This window comes from Thamnophis sirtalis, unplaced genomic scaffold (genome assembly GCF_051295495.1).
Source record: "Thamnophis sirtalis isolate CommonGarterSnake01/CBP01778 unplaced genomic scaffold, rThaSir2_p1.2 scaffold_12, whole genome shotgun sequence".
In the NCBI taxonomy this organism is placed as follows: domain Eukaryota; kingdom Metazoa; phylum Chordata; class Lepidosauria; order Squamata; family Natricidae; genus Thamnophis; species Thamnophis sirtalis.
Window position 1 is genome coordinate 59727364 of NW_028261392.1, and position 19515 is coordinate 59746878.

General features: G+C 38.9%; 1 protein-coding gene and 1 long non-coding RNA gene across 5 annotated transcripts in view; one reads left to right on the plus strand and one right to left on the minus strand.

The window, feature by feature from the left end:
• The window catches only part of LOC148043371 (uncharacterized), a 481921-nt gene that overhangs the window by 244531 nt on the left and 217875 nt on the right, over window positions 1–19515 (minus strand). The window lies entirely within an intron of this gene.
• The window catches only part of RASAL2 (RAS protein activator like 2), a 269272-nt gene that overhangs the window by 182584 nt on the left and 67173 nt on the right, over window positions 1–19515 (plus strand). For all 4 annotated transcript variants that reach the window (XM_087726825.1, XM_087726824.1, XM_087726823.1 and 1 more), the window contains exon 5: window positions 13823–13923. In XM_087726825.1, coding sequence (XP_087582951.1) covers window positions 13823–13923 — 101 coding nt within the window. The remainder of the gene's footprint in view (window positions 1–13822; window positions 13924–19515) is intronic.

Genomic DNA, 19515 nt, shown 5'->3' on the forward strand with positions numbered 1-19515 from the left:
AACTCTCCAAGAAGGAAGCCCAAATGGGCTACCTTAAGCTACTCTCCCTGCAGCTCTGTTTGGATGGGTAGGGGGTGGCTAGTCTGTTTGGATGGGTAGGGGGTGGCTCCCTGCAGCTCTGTTTGGATGGGTAGGGGGTGGCTAGTCAGATTTTCTTAAATTATGATTAAAAACATATCAATTCATATGATTGTCTGTGATTCTGTATTCCAAAATATTCATTCTTCATAATAATTCTGATACTGGTAGATTTCCCCCCCCCCCTATTCTACAGATGGAAATTTATCACTGTATACTTCAGTTTCTTTGTGTGAGGCAGATATTCAGTTGTAAATTATTTGTTTTTTATAATTTTACTCCAAATTTCCTTGGAAATTTGGGTGGACCAAAGTAGGGAGTACCCGTACTTGAATTACTGCATTTTTTCCCCTAATATTATGCTGAGGGTGAGTCATTTACAATGCAAACCAATTAAAATTAAATGGCTCTTCCAACAGAACTGCAACAAGTTTTTAAATGACAGTAATGAATAACAATACTCTGGAATGTTATTTTATGTTCTACTTAAGAATCTGTAAAAACTATCTGTTTTTACTGTTCTCATGTCTTTCCTTGTTTTAATTAGCGTGTATATATCTCTGTCCTACGTTCTCAAATTTTCCTTCCTGCTTCATTACAGGTTTAATTAGCATGTATATATCCCCACGTTCTCAATTTTCCTTCCCACTTCATTACAGGTTTCTTTACATACTTTTAAAAATCGTGGCTTCTTCTTCCCATGGATAATTCTGAATAAGAATTTCAGTATTTGTTCAGCATTAACAGATCATGTAACAAAAGGATCTTGCTCTCTTGCTTAACATCATCAGTCCAATATAGAATTATCGTCATATAACAATTTAGTAATAGATTTCAGCTTTCTTGTCACAATTCCCAAAGAATAAATGGATGGCATTTTCATCTCCAAAACCCCCAAACTGTTAAGAGCCAAACTAGACGCAGCCAAGGAAGATGATGCCATTTTAGAATTATCTACCGTTGTTGACAAAGGACCAGATAGACTCTTTGATTTAACCTATTGAGAGTTCACATTCAGAAGATGACTGTGAGTGGGTTCACACAATATGTTAAACTTTAAATCTGAGTTAATAAAGCAGGCTCTGAAAACAGTAGTACCGTATATACTCGAGTATAGGCCGACCCGAATATAAGCCGAGGCACCTAATTTTACCACAAAAAACTGGAAAAGTTATTGACTCGAGTATAAGCCTAGGGTGGGAAATGCAGCAGCTACCGGTAAATTTCAAAAATAAAAATAGATACCAATAATGCCATTGCCCATTGAATAACATATACAGCCTGCCTGTGGCCATTAAATATACAGTAGCCATTGTAAAAATTTGCTCTGCATAACAAATTATTATCACACAATACCGGTGTATTCAATGAAATACTTCACTCACCTCATGATGCTGATGTCCCGCTGTGATGATGATGTCCCGCCTCCTATGACACACGGCACAGTGATTCCTATCATTGGATCACTGTACCAGAGGAGGTGGGACATCGCTATGTGGCTGCTTGCCATAACAAGGAGGAGGTGGGACATCGTTGCAGAGCGGCAGGAGGGGGAGGAAGGGGAATCGTAAGATAGCCCTGCATTACATTAGAACGTGAGGAGGGGGGATGGTGCGGTGCACGCTGCGCGGCAAACTGACACAGAGGGAGGGGAAACTCAGGGGCGCTGGGCCATTCACGAGCGTCACCCAGCGGCATGGCCCTGCCCCTTTTTCTCCTCCATTTCGGGCAAATTTTTCACTGACTCGAGTATAAGCCGAGGCGGCTTTTTTCAGCTCAAAAAGTGGGCTGAAAAACTAGGCTTATACTTGAGTATATACAGTACTTCCAACTTCTTGCAATTGCCTTCCACCCACAAAATGGTGATTCCGGAAATTGCTTAAACACACACACTTCTGAATACATCAGCTCTATTTCTGTACCAAACGTAATTTTTCAATGTTAATGTTATTATACAAAAGGAAGATTTGAAGTCACTCTCGTGTAGGGGTAAATTCATTGCCACCTCCTATTTATGCACACTGAGAGCTTGAGCTCTTATACAACTTGGTTTCCTGTAGGCTCAGGAAACCAACATTCAAACTCTTATTCTTTTTAGGGAACCTGCAGATCAGATGTTCTGTTTAGACACTCTAGGAAGCTTTGCTGCTGCTTGGATTTCTGGTTAGTGGAAGGAGTAAATTGGACAATACCTGACAATAAAACTGAATTCTAGATGTCTTCAGATGCAGCTGCTTTCCAACAAATGTTCCTTACAGTCACTGAAAGAGTAAAATGGCACCAACTGTGAAGTCAGGTGGCTCAGTCCCCTGAAGGAACAGAATAATAATAAAAAAAACGATAGGTTGGAGAACAATCAAGTATTGATTGTTAACCTCAGTTTCCGGGTTAAGTGTGATGTTATCTTTAGAAACAAATTAGCAGTCTTAAAAGGCTCTCGAAACACATTACTTGCAGGACATGTGATATGTCTTTGTTCTTCAATTTCTTCTTCTTCTTTTTTCCTCTTCCAGTTGTTAATATGCACAGCCTGGCTATTTTAAAAATCCACTTCTGAATAGAACATTCAATTCCAGTAGAGACTTCATCACCCATTCTTCTAGGCACTGAACAGTGGCATCCATACAGAAAGAAAAAAAAATTTACTCAAGTGCACAACTTAATGGGCCTTTGTCCAGTGCTTGGAATTTTGATTTATAGTTGCATAATATTCTGAAATGAATGCTTTCTTTTCTTCTTAATTTGGAAGAAGCCCTTCAAATAACTCATTGCTGTGAAGAGCTTGGGATTTATTCACATTTAGGAGACTATCGGAGGAAATTAAGTTTTTCATCTTCCCCTTTAATATTGCTATTTCTTTTAAAATACCCATTTCTTGCCTAACAGTATGTTCAGATCAGTTTATATTTAGCAGCATTAACTGAATTTCATTTCATTTTCATTTTATTTGTATGCCGCCCTTTTCCCTGAAGGGACTCAGGGCGGCTCACAACTCAAAGGGAGGGAAAAAAACAAACAAAGTTACAAAAAAACATAGAAACCATACATAGTTAAAAAAAACAACACAACAATCATACCATTCGAAGTGGGGCAGGGAGTCTTTAACCCCAGGCCTGTCGGAACAGCCAGGTTTTAAGGGCTATGCGGAAGGCCTGGAGGGTGGTGAGGGTACGAATCTCCACGGGGAGTTCGTTCCAGAGGGTCGGAGCAGCCACAGAGAAGGCCCTCCTCCGGGTAGTTGCCTGAATGCAGTCCTTGGGCTCCCATTGAGTGATGTGGGGCACACGTTGTGCAGGCAGAATGTCTTGACTCAATCTCTGGTATTTCCTGATTAACCTTTAAAAAAACCACTGTTTTCCTTCACTATAGTGATGTTGTTATTTTAAATTTATTATAGCCACCCTCACCCTTAGATTCTAAGTGGTTTACAAATAAAATTTATTTTTTTAAAAAGTTTAAAGCTTTCCATTTCACAGGTAGTTGAGAGCAAAACAATGAAACCATAACAAATCAAGCTAATTGAGGGGGGTCCCGCAATTACATCAAAACCAGGCCTAAGACCAAGGCCAGATCTTCAGTGCTTTTTAGAATCCTAGGCAATGTAAAAAGGGTGCTTTTTGTATCTCTAAGGGAATGCTGTTCCAGAGGGCAAGGGCCGTGACATTTCTTTGGTCCCAGAAGATGCAGCATTTAATAGCAATAGCAGTTAGACTTATGTACCGCTTCATAGGGCTTTCAGCCCTCTCTAAGCGGTTTACAGACTCAGCATATTGCCCCCACAGTCTGGGTCCTCATTTCATCCACCTCGGAAGGATGGAAGGCTGAGTCAACCTTGAGCCGGTGAGATTTGAACCGCCGAACTGCAGATAACAGTCAGCTGAAATGGCCTGCAGTATTGCACTCTAACCACTGCGCCACCTCGGATCTAGAGCATAATTTACTAAAACAGTGATGGCTAACCTTTTTGCCATCGTGTGCCAAAAGTGGCGGGATTGCAAGGGCGTTGTGCGCGGGCGTAATAATTATTGGTATAATTTGAAAAAGTATAATTCTATGCCCGTGACACCACCACCCTCATGCGCAGGGAGGAGAAGCCTCCGGAGGGCGAAAAAGAGCCGAAAATGAAGGCTGAAGTCAGCTGGCCAGTGCGTGCAGCTGACAGGGCAATGCCTCGCATGCCCTAACAAACGGCTCCGTGTGCCACCTGTGGCACTTATGCCGTAGGTTCACCATTACGGTAATACAATGTACTGTGTGGGCAGAAAGAATACTGATAACTTCCTTTAATAAAATAAAACACTACTTTGATGGTACATCCCTTTCAGCAAGGATCAATTTTAAATGTCTGTAGTTGCCAGCAAGTTTCTGGAATATTGCATCTGCTCATTTATAAAAGAAAATATTGGTGTGGCATAAAAGCTATGTCTGGGCTGTGAACCAAAGAGTCTGTAACTCAAATCTTTCTTTTTATGATATGGCCTTAAGAAATCCTCTGAAATCCCATCCCTCAGAAGAGCAGCAGATAGATCTGGTTAGAATAGTTCTAGAAATTCCAGAAGCAAAGAAACCAGCCTTCTCTCATCTTCACATGGAATTTTGTTTCTGAGATTAATTCCCAATTAAAATAGCCTCAAGAATTTTTTTTAGTGTAGCCTTATTTACAAGTTGGACTTTGAAATATGATTCAGAAAGTGAGCAAGTTAAATACTATATAAATAAATGGATAAAGGCTTTAGACAGAACAATGATATGTAGCAATTAGAATTTCAAGGGAAGAACAATGTTAAATTTACTGCCACAAACTTAGGGAAAATTATTGTAAAATATTTTACTACTCAAGAATTGATTGCTAAAATTGATAATTTGTTTGTAAAAAAAAACCTGGACAATTAGGTAAGACCATTCATCATTATTTGGTGCAATGTTAAAAATCCCAAAAATTTGAGTTATAACCAAATTCTAAAAGTTTGATTCCCTTTCTAACATGTCATCGTTCTACGAAATATTAGCGTATTGAATGTTATATTTCTTTCAAAGCATAATGAAGTAGCTTTGCTTGTCCTAACAACTGTTAGGAAACTCTACAATTTGCATTAGAAAATGCATATAATTGCTTCAGTAGAAGAATGGTAAATTAAGTTGAAGGAGCATACCTTGATAGTTAAAATAACTTCATATTGAAAAACACATCTTAGAGTATGGGTATAATCTAAAATTTGATTTTCTCTTAAATTAATCTTTAAAGATAGATTTCTTATTAACAAGACTATAATTTTATAGGTCCTGTTTCATGGTGTGTTGATTGCTATTGTTGATAATGATACATTGGTTTTTTTTAATATATTGAGATTTTACTCAATACATTAACCATAATTATAAATTAACTTGATTGTAATCCTGATCTGTATTTTCAGAATAAGGTGTTTAGATGTATATAACTAAACTAATAGTATTCTGGGGATTTGTGCTTGATTTACCTGAACTTATGACTTTTACATTACTGGTTTGTTCACTTTGTAATTTTTTCTCTCCTCTTTTAGCTTTTCTAGCTTTTGTTTTGTTTGTTTGTTTTAAAATGTTAATAATTTATTGTAAAAAAAAGCATACCAAACGAAATAAACATAATAAATCACAACTACACTTTTATTCTATTTTAAAATGAATTGCTATACTCATATGCCACATTTCTGAAAATTATGTCTGAACAAACTCATTGCTGTGTTGCTCCCCTGGCTTATTTTAAGGGAACCAGCTGAGCAGACTTCTTCTATGGTTAGTCTGCTTGATATATAAACTTGAAATCTGGCTTGTTCTCCCAGATTAATCAGGAATTAAAAGCCAAGAACAAATAATAATGAATTCCATCCGAGGAAACAGTCAAAAATTGTGGCTCACAGATCAAGATAGCCATTGAAATATTTCTGCTCATCTTTTCAGCCATTCCCATTGAACAAGAAGAACAATCAATAGAGTTTACCAGCATACTTGCTTGTTCTCATTAAATTCAGAAATTCCTGATTGTTATGAATTGCGATCACTTTCAGTAGGACACCTGGCTAGCCGCCACGTTATGCTGTTTCTTTCCATTGTAACTTTAATGGAATACATTACATTGTACTAATTTGTATAATTAATGTTATCGTATTGTACACAGTATATATTCATAATGGATATCATTTTGTTTAAATATGCTATCATACAGGTTTACTTGGTGAGTTTCAATTATTTCTATTTTACCTGATCTGTCAATCTTGCTGCATACCTCCCCTTTTTTTCGTCCTGCAATTTTGTAAATCCCAAGAAAGTTGTCACTGAGCAGATTTCTAATTAATGCCAGGAAGTGCTGTGAAAAACTTCCATCCTTGGAATTAGCCTCCCACTTAGTTCACCTCCTTAGTTTTATTTCCTTGCGTTCCCTCAAAATATGTGGTTCTTTATCCTCATTCCTACCTGTGCAATTTCATGTTTTTCTTCTCTCAGTGGCATCTTCTGAAAAAGGTGTTATATTATTTCCCTCTGGCAGCATGCTTTAGAGCTTAATGTTTTAACCATGTTTTTCCTTCTAAGTGCGTTGCTATTATTCCCATATTTTTTAAGTTGTTTCATCGATGTGTTATGTAGTTAAGAATTTACCTCAAAAACATATCTTTGGGATAGGCGAGAAAAATAAATACGTTTGTGAGTCAGTTTTATCACCAATTCAAGGATTTAAGAATCAACTCTCTGCCCACCAGTGATCTAGTAAGCTCACCCTAGTATCAGAGCCTGGTGCAGCTTTTTAACAGCATGTAATATCCTGATCATCACTGGGAATTGTAAATGTTATGGCCCAATGCATCACCAGTTGAAATTGTTCCGCAAAAAAACAGTAAAATCAGAATTGAAAAGGCCACATTCTGCTTGTTGAGTCAGTCATTTTATGCATCTTGGCTACAGAAATTGTGTGTGTGTATCTGTGTCTGTGTCTGTGTCTGTGTGTTGGTAGAAGAAAATCAAGAATCAGAGAAAAATATAGGTTTTTTTTATAGGCTACAAGGGCGGAGTCAGAGAGACAAAGAGGACTAGGTAGAATCATATATCTATAAACCAAAATAGCAATAATACATTCTGGATTAGTGCGCTTAAGATTGTGATTTTGTTTTATTTCAAAATGACCAGCTTAGTGCAATGTAATATCTATTTTGCACCTGTCTTTCGCAGTATTCTTTTCAAATTTGGATACTGTCCCCTTTGTAAACAAATTACTAGTCTACATAGACAGATTACCTACCTAGAATCTCTAATCGGTGCTCTCCAAGTAGAAATTAGGTGCCCAATTCGGCCATTCCACACTGTGGAGATGCCATGCTATCAACCCCCTCTATCGCAAAGATCCTGCAGGAGAAGAGCAGTCTGGACAACCGTGGGATCTGGCATGGTGAGAGCTGTGAACCATAAACACAAAGCTTTTGCTGTGACCCAGCATAACACATATAGCGTCCTTGGTGACCTTAATGGGGACACTAAAGAGACAGGTCAAGGTAGTTGTGATAATGATGACTCAAATAAGCAGGGGATTGTGGTCCAAAATGAAGAACTTTCATTGGAAAGGCAAAATGGGAACCCAGGTATCACACATCAGTCGCACAAGAAGATCAAGGTGTGTAAAAAGAGAAGTCACCTTCTGGTTGGTGATTCAATCGTAAGGGATGTAAATTTAGGAAAGGATATGGAGGTTTTGAAACAGATCAGGTGTCTGCCAGGTGCTACTGCCAGCAGAGACAAGAGGCGTATTCTTAAGATAGTCAAGAATGCAAGTAAGGACTGTGACGTTGATGCTATTATACATCTTGGCACAAATGATCTGTCCTAAAAAGATGTACTTTATGTGAAGAGTGATTTCCAGAGCTTGGGGTAAGAAAATGGAATAATAATGATATTAATAATAATAATAATGCTTCCGTATACAAACGGACAAAATACTGGCGCATAATACACCAGACATCACACTGGTTGAGAAAAATAAGGTCACAATCATAGACATAGCAATACCAGGTGATAGCAGGGTCGCCGAGAAGGAACATGAAAAAATCGCAAGGACTTAAAAATAAAAATCCAACGATTATGGCACAAACCAGCAGTGGTAATTCCAATGGTAATCGGCACACTGGGTGCTATTCCAAAAGCACTGGAATCACATTTAAAACAGTTAAAAATTGACAAAATCACCATCAGTCAAATGCAAAAAGCCACACTGCTTGGATCTGCACGCATATTATGAAAATACGTTACGACGTCCTAGGCCCCTGGGTGGGGCCCGACTAGTAACCAATGCCAAATCCCGCGAAACAACTGGCCGCTGTGATACAATTGTATAATAATAATGCTGGGGGAGATTTTAAACCAAGTTTATACAGATGAAACAACAGTATAAACTATTGCAGTTTATTTAGCATACTGACCTTTCTGCTAAGTTCCATTAATTAACAGATGAGATCTGTTTATGGCACAGGTGTCCCCATTTTTATTATTTGCCATTGCAGTTCACTAGTTTAGGGCTATTGGCTAATTCAGAAGTTGAAGCTGGGGCATAAAAGATACGTAACCAAGAATACAGTCTTTTGCAGGTAATATTTTGCTTTGTAAGTCTTAAGACATTAGAAAGCTGACCAGTTTTAGCTAAAGTTACCTTAAAGTTTACTTCAGTTTGCTAAATATATCTTCCGGGCAGTAGCAAGTTCACGTTTCAAAGAGAGAGGATGCTTTTTAAATGTTCCCCAGAAAAACTTGCAGCTTGTTGCACCCTTAGGCACTGTAATCTTAAGTGTTTAGAAATACTATTTCACTAAAGATCTGAATTATATATGAGGAAGCAGTTATAATCTTCTAATTAAAAACATTAACAAGCTTATAAGAAATTGGGAAAAATTAAAGCATCACTCGTTGGCCATATAGCAACAATAAAAAATGATAGTGCTCCCTAAATGACTATTTCAACTGATGCTATTTTATACAGGTAGCAAAAATTAAAAGGGGTTTATTTATTCCTTGTGAAAAGAATATTTTTAAAGTGGTAAAAGTCAACAGAAGGGTGTATTCACAATAATAAAAATACTCATAAAATTAAAAATTACATACAGACATTCAAGTTGGGGTATCATTAAGTATCATTAAAATAAATTTGTAAGTTTTATGAACAACCAGGAGCTTTTTTCTTTCTTCCTAAGCAGTTGCCTCTTTTTTCCCATTAGATGAAAAGCTCATCTGACAAGGGCAAAACACATCTAGCGCCAAGATTCTGGAAAAAATGTTAGGGTTTATTAACCAGAAAGACTAAGAATGAAGTAGAAGTAATTTATGTTCATGTCTTTTAATAAATATTTGTTTTCATGATTTTGAATAACAAAACAGGCAAATGTAAAAAAAATCATTTAGCAATAGCAATAGCAGTTAGACTTATATACCGCTTCATAGGGCTTCCAGCCCTCTCTAAGCGGTTTACAGAGTCAGCATATCGCCCCCACAGTCTGGGTCCTCATTTCACCCACCTCGGAAGGATGGAAGGCTGAGTCAACCTTGAGCCGGTGAGATTAGAACCGCTGAACTGCAGATAACAGTCAACTGAAGTGGCCTGCAGTACTGCACCCTAACCACTGCGCCATATAAATAATATTTAATCAATATTATTAATAACCTATAGGTGTAGTGTGATTCCTAAAATGTAGTAACTGATGATCTGTGACACAGTTATTAATTGGCAACATCTGATTATTACAAGATACATGTAATATTTATTCCATATTTCTCTGTAAAATATGAAGAAAATATTGAAAATCATATAATCATAAAATATAATTGTGGTCTTTGATTCTGGCTGAATCAGATCTGCTGGAGAACTTGCTTAGTTCTTTTCACCCTGGTAGATATTGTACAGTTTTTATTATTCTTCAGAAAAAAGTATTGGATGTCTGGAAAAAGTGCCTAAAAGAACAAGAAAAATGTAATACTTACTTTACAAGATTTTGCCCCCCTTTTGGGCTATTTTATGAAACCAACTGTATGTTTTGTGTTAACTGATTTTAAACAATTCTATGACCATAATTTTTAAAGCAGAATGGGCAAACTGCTATGATAAATTTTAAGGGAAGTGATCAGTGCCGGATTTAGATGAAAAGAGGCCCTAGGCTATTCCACTTATGAGGCCCTTTCACCTCCCATTTTTAAGTTTGTAAATTACATGAGAGACAATAAAATACATCATTACTGTGATATATATCAATATATATCATTATATATAGCTGGCCTCCCGATGGAGGGCGGCTCTGCTCTGTGGCAAAGGCAGCGAGGCCAGCCGCCTCCCCTGCTGCGCTCAGCTGCCTGGCTCGGCCTCCTCTCCCTCACCTACCTGGCCGCTGGTGGGCTCCGCGTCGACGGGGCGGCTACTGGGAGCGGCCGCGCCTTTCACCCGACTGCCGGTGCCGGGAACGTGGGCGGGCTCTCCAACTGCCGCGGCGCTGGAACGATCTTAACCAATACATTTTTATGTTTGTTTATTAGTCATATGCGTAGAATTTCTCCTTATTTTCGGTTCAGTGTTTTAGTGTTCACTGCTTTTAGAATAGTGTAATTTTAATTTTGCTAACAATATGAATGTAGGCCCCTCTTGATCTTGAGGCCGTAGGCTGAAGCCTAGTTAGCCTATAGGAAAATCCGGCCCTGGAAGTGATATATACAGTTTTAGTAACTACGTTAATAATATCCAAGAAATAAAAAAAGATAGACATTTGCATTCTGTCCATACTCTTTCTGTCAAAGGGGCAGATGTAACTCAGTCTTTAAAATTGCTTTAATTTAAATTAAGATAGGTGTACTCATATAATATGTAGCTATGACAATAAGCAACATGTACACAATTCTTCTACACAACCTGTTTTATATTCCTGATGGAAACCAATCCATGAGAAATGAGCCATTGTCCCAAGTCATCAACTATTCCTAAAAATACTTCAGAAATATATAGACTTTATTTGTACAGTAAAACACCAGTGTACAATACAACTATTTAACAATTTTAAATAGTGAGAAAATGCTAGAATAATTAGTTAATATTGATAGCGTGAGCGGAGGAACCAGATGGTTTCTAATAGCTATAGCTATTAATATGAATTTTTGAATCCACCTTAGAAGTTCCCTGAAGAGTGATCAACCAAGAGTAGGATAACAGCCTCCTGATCACAATGGCAAGAAGAGTTATTAACAATTGGATGTATTATACTTGATTGCCCAAATTTTGATCACATGACTATGTGGATACTGCGATGGTCAGAAATGTTGAGAACCACTTATAGGCTGCTTTTGCAATGCCACTGTCATTTCAAACTGTTGCTAAAGGAATGGCTGTAACAGAGGTGGGTTCCTACCAGTTTGCACCTATTCGGTAGAACCGGTTCGTCAAATCTACCGGACCGGTTAGAAGAGGTTCCACCAGTGGACCCGGAAAGCAGGCCACATCTACAGAAGAGGCTCCAAAAAATTTTGAAACCCACCACTGCTAAAGGGTTAGAGGTGCAAGGATCTTGTAACTTGACAGCTTTAAGACTTGCATGCTTCAATGCCAGAGTTCCTGAGCCAACGTGACTGGAGGAGGAATTCTGGGAGTTGAAGTCCACAAGTCTTAAAGCTGTCAGGTTTGAAGACCCCTAGTTTTTTTTTTTCTAAAGGGTTAGGGGTACAAGGAACTTGTAACTTGACAGCTTTAAGACCTGCATGCTTCAACGCCAGAGTTTCTGAATAGCTACTTGGACCGACCTAAGTACTAATTCATAATTTCATATCCGGTCACATGGACGGCAAGCCACTCCCATCCGGTCACATGGGTGGCAAGCCACTCCCACAAAGGAGGCCACACCCACAGAGTAGGTTCCAACAATTTTTGAAACCCACCACTGGGCTGTAAATTGAGGACTACATTTACCTCGCAAGTTTATGTCATACTCCATTGAGGATTGTGTTTGAGGCTAGCTTTTCTGAATAATCCCTGCAATAAATTATTATTCTTATGTTCTTACTGTGACTCTGAGAGAAAGCCTAAAGCATATATTGATTACTTTCTTATATAAAGCATATTTCAAAACTTCTCTTTCAAATCACCCTTTAATTGGGTTTGTTTTCAATACCATGGACAAGTATAGATAGCTTCCTTAATGACATTGGCCCTTTATTTTTATAGATCTTGCTTTTATTGTCTCTATGCCCCCCCTTTGTTTCCTCTATCATTACTTCTCTATTCTGTCCTTTATTGGTTGTTGATTAAAATTTTGCCTCAGTTGAGTTACAATTATCTGAACCTGGCTCAGTTTAACAATTGCTTTTTAAATGCTAAATGTGCATGGTAACTGAAATTCTTTTTTCTTTAATTTCTTAGTTTTCTACTTTAAAGATACCGAAAAAATACTTTAATATTATATGTTTCAAGCTATACAGTAATTAAATACAAAATGGAACTACTGTACTTAACACCCAAATATATATCTAGATCAGGGGTAGTCAACCTTTTTATACCTACCGCCCACTTTTGTATCTCTTGTTAGTAGTAAAACTTTCTAACCACCCACCGGTCCCACAGTAATGGTGATTTATAAAGTAGGGAGGTCAATTACATTTTTAAAAAAAGGAAAGTGCTTCAGTATCGGACAAAACCCCTACCGCCCACCATGAAAGCTGGAACGCCCACAAGTGGGCGGTAGGGACCAGGTTGACTACCACTGCTCTAGATCATGGGGGTCAAACTCACACTGTCATGGCGGTGTCACATGACGTATTGGGATTTTTCCCGCCTTTGCTAAACCGGGCATGGCTGTGCCCAGCATGTGATCCATCCGGCCCGTGGGCCAGGAGTTTGACAGCCCTGCTCTAGATCATTACAAGCAGTACTTTACTTTTATGGGGAAAAAATGAAGAGAGTTTTCTGTTACTAATAGCCATGTCTTGATTTTTTTTAATGGAACATTCTGGCGTGTAAGTTAGTCTGATAGCCTGTAGAACTACCACAGAGACACATGTTGTTGTTTTTTTGTTTTACCTACATATATTGCAAAATGGAGGCTATAGAATTGTGTTAAAACTTTCTCGGACATGCTAAACAATAATTGTCCTAGATTTTAATGGGTCAGAGGTTTAACCCAGAAGTTTAAAACATTTTTTTTCCTTTTGATTCAAGGATAGGTACGTTATAAGGACTGAGAAAGAAAAGATTGAAGATACTGACAGTGAGGGAGAGGATACCTTCATTAATTTCTTCATTATCTCAGATCATCTGTGCTAAGATCTGATGAGATATTAACTCCCTTAAATGTAATTATTAAATTAAAGCAAATGTCAGTCCTGGCCCACCATCTTGCTTCTCATTCCAGTCAACACCACATAAGCATTCCCTCTTCACTCCCTCTCCCTCTCCCTCTCTCTGACCTTGTTTGGCAATTCTCAAGAAATCTATAGTGTTATTCAATTTATTTTTTGCTGACGTAAACCTGTGTCTCTATTATTCCTAGAGAGTTTTAAGATATAATACAATTTCTTCCCCTGCTACTGATTTTTTTTTTTTTTAATTCCTACCTGGGGCAGATATAAGTCGTATTATCACAATTACCATTATCTTTGTTTGAGTTGCATACACTGAGTATTGCTGAAGCCAGTTTTTTGAAGAGAAGTTATTTTAAAATATTAATACTGGTTTGTATAACTTCCTTTCTTGTGTCTTTTTTAGGGATTCTTTAGTAGACGGCTTAGAGGCTCAATCAAAAGAACAAAGAGCCAATCTAAGCTAGATAGGAATACCAGCTTTCGGCGTCAGACCATTGAAGAAAGGTAAGGGCAAAAAGGATTATTTGTTTTCCAAGAATTTGGCGAGATATATTAATCTGCATTAGTACATACAAAACCACTAAGAAGTTTCACTTAAAATAAACTGACAATTTTTTTCTACCAGAAATGTTCCACTTAGGTTTTACAATCTACGATTTAAAACTCAAGGAAACCTTTGCCATTGGGGGGGTATGATGGCTCACTCACTGACCCACCGAAGCTTGTTGCAAACTGGTGAATGGGTTAACTTACCAGAATAGTTTCCCAAAGGACAGTTGTACTTGGAGTTTACTTAGCAATAGCAGTTAGTCTTATATACCGCTTCATAGGGCTTCCAGCCCTCTCTAAGCGGTTTACAGAGTCAGCATATCGCCCCCAACAACAATCCGGCTCCTCATTTTACCCACCTCGGAAGGATGGAAGGCTGAGTCAACCCTGAGCCGGTGAGATTTGAACAGCCGAACTGCAGAACTGCAGTCAGCTGAAGTAGCCTGCAGTGCTGCACTCTAACCACTGCGCCACCTCGGCTCTTCATATGCAATGAAAAGTTTTGTGACACCTTAAAGGTTGACATTCTTTGTCATAGTACAAGCTTTCCCCTGATGAAGTGCATTTTACTTCACAAAAGTCTTGACCACGGCATAGTAATTGCTTTTACGGGAAATGGTATCACAGAGTTAAGTGTTGCACTTGACAAAAGAGTTACGAAATGCTAAAGAATATATTAGTTGTCTCCTGGACATTAGTTGACAGGGAACCCTGACTACATAAAGCTGGGGTAGTCAACCTTTTTATACCTACCGCCCACTTTTGTATCTCTGTTAGTAGTAAAATTTTCTAACCGCCCACCAGTTCCACAGTCATGGTGATTTATAAAGTAGGGAAGTAACTTTACTTTATAAAATTTATAAAGCAGAGTTACAGCAAACCCCCACTGCCCACCATGAAAGCTGGAATGCCCACTAGTGGGCGGTAGGGACCAGGTCGACTACCACTGATCTACTGTATCTATCTATCTATCTATCTATCTATCTATCTATCTATCTATCTATCTATCTATCTATCTATCTATCTATCTTCTCTCACTTTCTCTCTATCATCTTTCTCTCTTATCTATCCATCTATCCATCCATCCATCCATCCATCGCAGGGGTAGTCAACCTTTTTATACCTACCGCCCACTTTTGCATCTCTGTTAGTAGTAAAATTTTCTAACCGCCCACCGGTCCCACAGTAATGGTGATTTATAAAGTAGGGAAGTAACTTTACTTTATAAAATTTATAAAGCAGAGTTATAGCAAACCCCTACCGCCCACCATGAAAGCTGGAATGCCCACTAGTGGGCGGTAGGGACCAGGTTGACTACCACTGATCTACTGTATCTATCTATCTATCTATCTATCTATCTATCTATCTATCTATCTATCTATCTATCTATCTTCTCTCACTTTCTCTCTATCATCTTTCTCTGTTATCTATCCATCTATCCATCCATCCATCCATCCATTGCAGGGGTAATCAACCTTTTTATACCTACCGCCCACTTTTGTATCTCTGTTAGTAGTAAAATTTTCTAACCGCCCACCGGTTCCACAGTAATGGTGATTTATAAAGTAGGGAAGTAACTTTACTTTATAAAATTTATAAAGCAGAGTTACAGCAAACCCCTACCGCCCACCATGAAAGCTGGAACGCCCACTAGTGGGCGGTAGGGACCAGGTTGACTACCACTGACATAAAGCTTCTTTTAAAGATAAATTAATATTGTTATCTTTCTAATATATCTGTAGGCATCAAGAATACGTTTTAAATTGTCTTTATAACTATGAGAAACCTAAATCTGTGACTTCTCCTGGTCTTTTCCAAAGTAGAAAAGTCTTCTATTTCATGGGTAACTATCAAGTGCCAGGGAAGTCAGGAGATTCAGGCAGTTCAAAATCTGATCTATTAATGGTCAAGGGAAATGAGCGGGAATAAGACACTCAAGGTGATTTGGACTTAGATCTCTTGTGGGCGTACAGGAACTCATGGCTTATGATGCATTACACCCCTCCTTTGGGCTCAGCCTTATCATCTCCTACAGTACAGTGTTCTGACCCCCTCCTCCATCCAGTAACGAAAGCCGAGACAAGCTTAATTAGAATGTCCTTTAATAACAAGACTAGAATCCCAGTGCCTGAAAGCCAAGCAAACAAACATATAAGGACCTTGGCAGCAAGTCCGACAAACCTTGGCAGCAATTCAGACAAACCTTGGCAGCCTGCCAAGTTAGTTACGTTCTCTTTAGTCAATGTGTTGACTTCTGCAAGAAGGGCGTGTCACAAGCAGTCTTTTTTATAGTCTGGAGAGGAGCCTAGTGACCATCAGCTGAGCGCAATTACCTCCTGTAATTGCATAATTGCTCCTGACACCGAGTAGCTCTTAGATGGCGTGCATCCAGGAACAACTCACTACTGGCCTCCGGCTCATTCTCCCTTGTCTCCTCCCCACTGGTTCAAGGCTCAGGTGCCTCCTGGTGGCCAACCAGTCTCTCTGCACCCTGCTTGGAGACGGAACCCTGTCCAGGGTCCTCTACCTCCTCCAGAGCCGACTCAGAGGGCCCCTCGCTGTCGGAGTCTGGTGGCAGCTCCAATGGCTCCTGCTGGGCCACAACAGTACAGTAACAGTGCATAGCTAGTTAAATGGCTGCCCTTGGGCATTCTTAACTTCATTATGAAATACGAGGCTAAACTTAGTACTCAGTAAATCCTAGAAAAAGGCACTGACAAATCATTTTGTGTTATTGACAAGAAGACAATATGGTCATGTCCAGGAGTTGAATTCAACTTGACAGAGAATGTATCAAAAACATAATTACTTTAGTTTGAAAACTGGACAATTTTCAATCATTATTCCAAAATTATTCCGTTTTGCATTAATGGATGTTTGAAAAGGGAGGATTGTGATAAAAAGGAGAAATGGGGAAGCGTTGCAGTAATTGAAAAACCAGACTGATTCAAGAAGTCCTAGGACAAATATGTAAATTGTTTAGTATTGTTAGAGGCATTTTGGCTTCCAATTCTACTTCATTACATTCTAACAGCTGGTGGTTGAGTGAACTGAGCCCCACACACACACAGACACACAGCTAACGTGAAGGTTGAGATTGTAGATGTGAGTAATGTGATACCATTGGCAGTATTGATGGAAGTCATTAGTTCAGAGAACACCCATTTCTTCCTCAAATGGCTTGTTTTAGCTTAATGATTGTGTTCATAATATCAATGCATTTATCTCTGGTAGTCTTTTAAGTTCCCATTCTAATGTTTAAAATAGCTTGCCATTTCCTCAGTTTTTTGAAACATTTCTGTCTCTTTATCCTTTTTTTAAAATATTGTCTTAATTAGAAGAAAGCAATACCTTTGTGATGATTTCTCAAAGGCTTACTTCTCTTGGATTTAATACAGTTAATCTATTCTCAAATATTAACATGGTTGGACACGTGACCCGACAAATGCGCGCCCGACAACAGCGCGCCGACAAAACCGCGGCAATAAAGCCGCGACGTCGACAGCGCGCCCACAAAGGCGCGCCGACAAAAGAGCCCCAACAGAAGCGCGATTACGGTTAAGGTAAGGGTTAGGGTAAGGGTTAGGGTTAGGGTTAGGTTCAGGATTAGGTTTAGGGTTAGGTTTAGGGTTAGGTTTAGAGCGCGCTTCTGTCGGCGCGCTGTTGTTGGCGCGCTGTTGTCAGCGCGCTTCTGCGCTCATTCGTCGGTGCAATTTTAGACTTGCAGATTTCTCCCCGCAGTTTCGTCGGCGCGCTTTTGTCGAGCGCGCATTTGTCGGTGAACCGGTTGAACATCACCAAGTCAAGAGCAGAATTTCAAAAGTGTTATTTAACTCAGTGCAAATAGAAATAGATGAGCAAGAGTCCTAACTCTTGCAGAAATAATAATCATTTGCTTCCTGGGTGTAAATTGCTGTGCCTGATCTTGGGAAAGTATCTTGGGAAAACTGTGACCGAAGATGTAGAGTGCCCAAACCAGATCTCTTTGTAGTTACTACTGTTCATATCTTAACCTTAAGGTCAGTTTAGTACCGCCAATCATGTAGCAACAAACACTTGTTACAATCATCATTTTTCAGGTTGTACTCAAGGCATAGAATCATCTCGGGTTTGGGAGAAAGGAAACGGAATATAGCAGTAGACTTAGCAGTAGACTTATATACCGCTTCATAGGCCTTTCAGGCCTCTCTAAGCGGTTTACAGAGAGTCAGCATATTGCCCCCAACAATCTGGGTCCTCATTTTACCCACCTCGGAAGGATGGAAGGCTGAGTCAACCCTGAGCCGGTGAGATTTGAACCGCTGACCTACTGATCTAGCAGTAGCCTGCAGTGCTGCATTTAACCACTGCGCCACCTTGGCTCTTGACCTTCCTTCATGTTAAAATTGATGGGAAATTTTGATTGGACCAGGAGATTAAGGGGACTGGACCAGGAAGCCAGCTTTCTAAGTAACATCTCTCTCTATTACATAATTCCTTGGGATTAGCCTCTATTCTGTTTGCATAAAACATTTTTTTATTTATTTCAGAGTGCTTTCATATTCTAAAGTGATTCTGGCACTCATCTGGGTTTTGTGGTTTTTTTTAAAAAAATGTGTATATGGATATATTTTAATGTATATATTCATAGTTTGGATTATTTTTGTACAATGCCCACAAGTTACTGAGACCGAACTGGTCTATAAATACTGTCAAATAGAAATTATTATAGATCCATTCTCTGCCGACTTTAAATAGATTACATGGATTAAAATGATCTCATTGCCAGTGTGCTAGTATTAATAATAGAGTTTTATTTTTTGCGTCTTAACTGAAAAACAAGAATGAAAACAGAATACAAATATTAAAATGATTTTTTTATTGCATACAATTAAAATACATTAAACCCTTTGTTAATTTTCTGTTTAGTTTAGTTTAGTTTTTAGTTTTATTTGTCTTGTATGCCGCCCACTCCCGAAGGACTCCGGGCAACTTACAATAAACAAGGGAGGGGATAAATAAACAAAACAACACTTTAAAATACACAACAGTCACAGTTTCCGTGGGGCTGGATATTTCTGATTAAATTTGTTTACAGTCAGTCTACAGCAGAGGTGGGTTGCTGCCAGTTCAGCCAAACTGGTAGTGGCAGTGGTGGAGGCTCCACTCCCCCGCCTGGATGCTTATACGCAGAAGCGTTGCGTGTGCACATGCGCACGCGTGCACAAGCAAACCAGTAGTAAACCGGTTAGCAACCCACTACTGGTCTACAGTCATTAAAATACAATTTTAGCGTGCATTGGACTATTTTCTGTGCAGTCTCTACCAAACAGAAATAATTTTTATTTGTGGAATTTACGCATAGGTTTCCCACTGCCACCATATAACACCTGTGAAAGTTCTGAGCTTTTTGTATGATTATTGCCTATCTGTGGAACTGATTTCACAATAAAACATGGGGGCAGCTGCCCACCTTAGCCTTTAAGAAGACTTTGTATTTTTTTAAAAACCTGCAGAGTTTAATTTTGTGTGTGTGAGAGAGAAAGAGAGGTGGGTAGTCTAAAATTG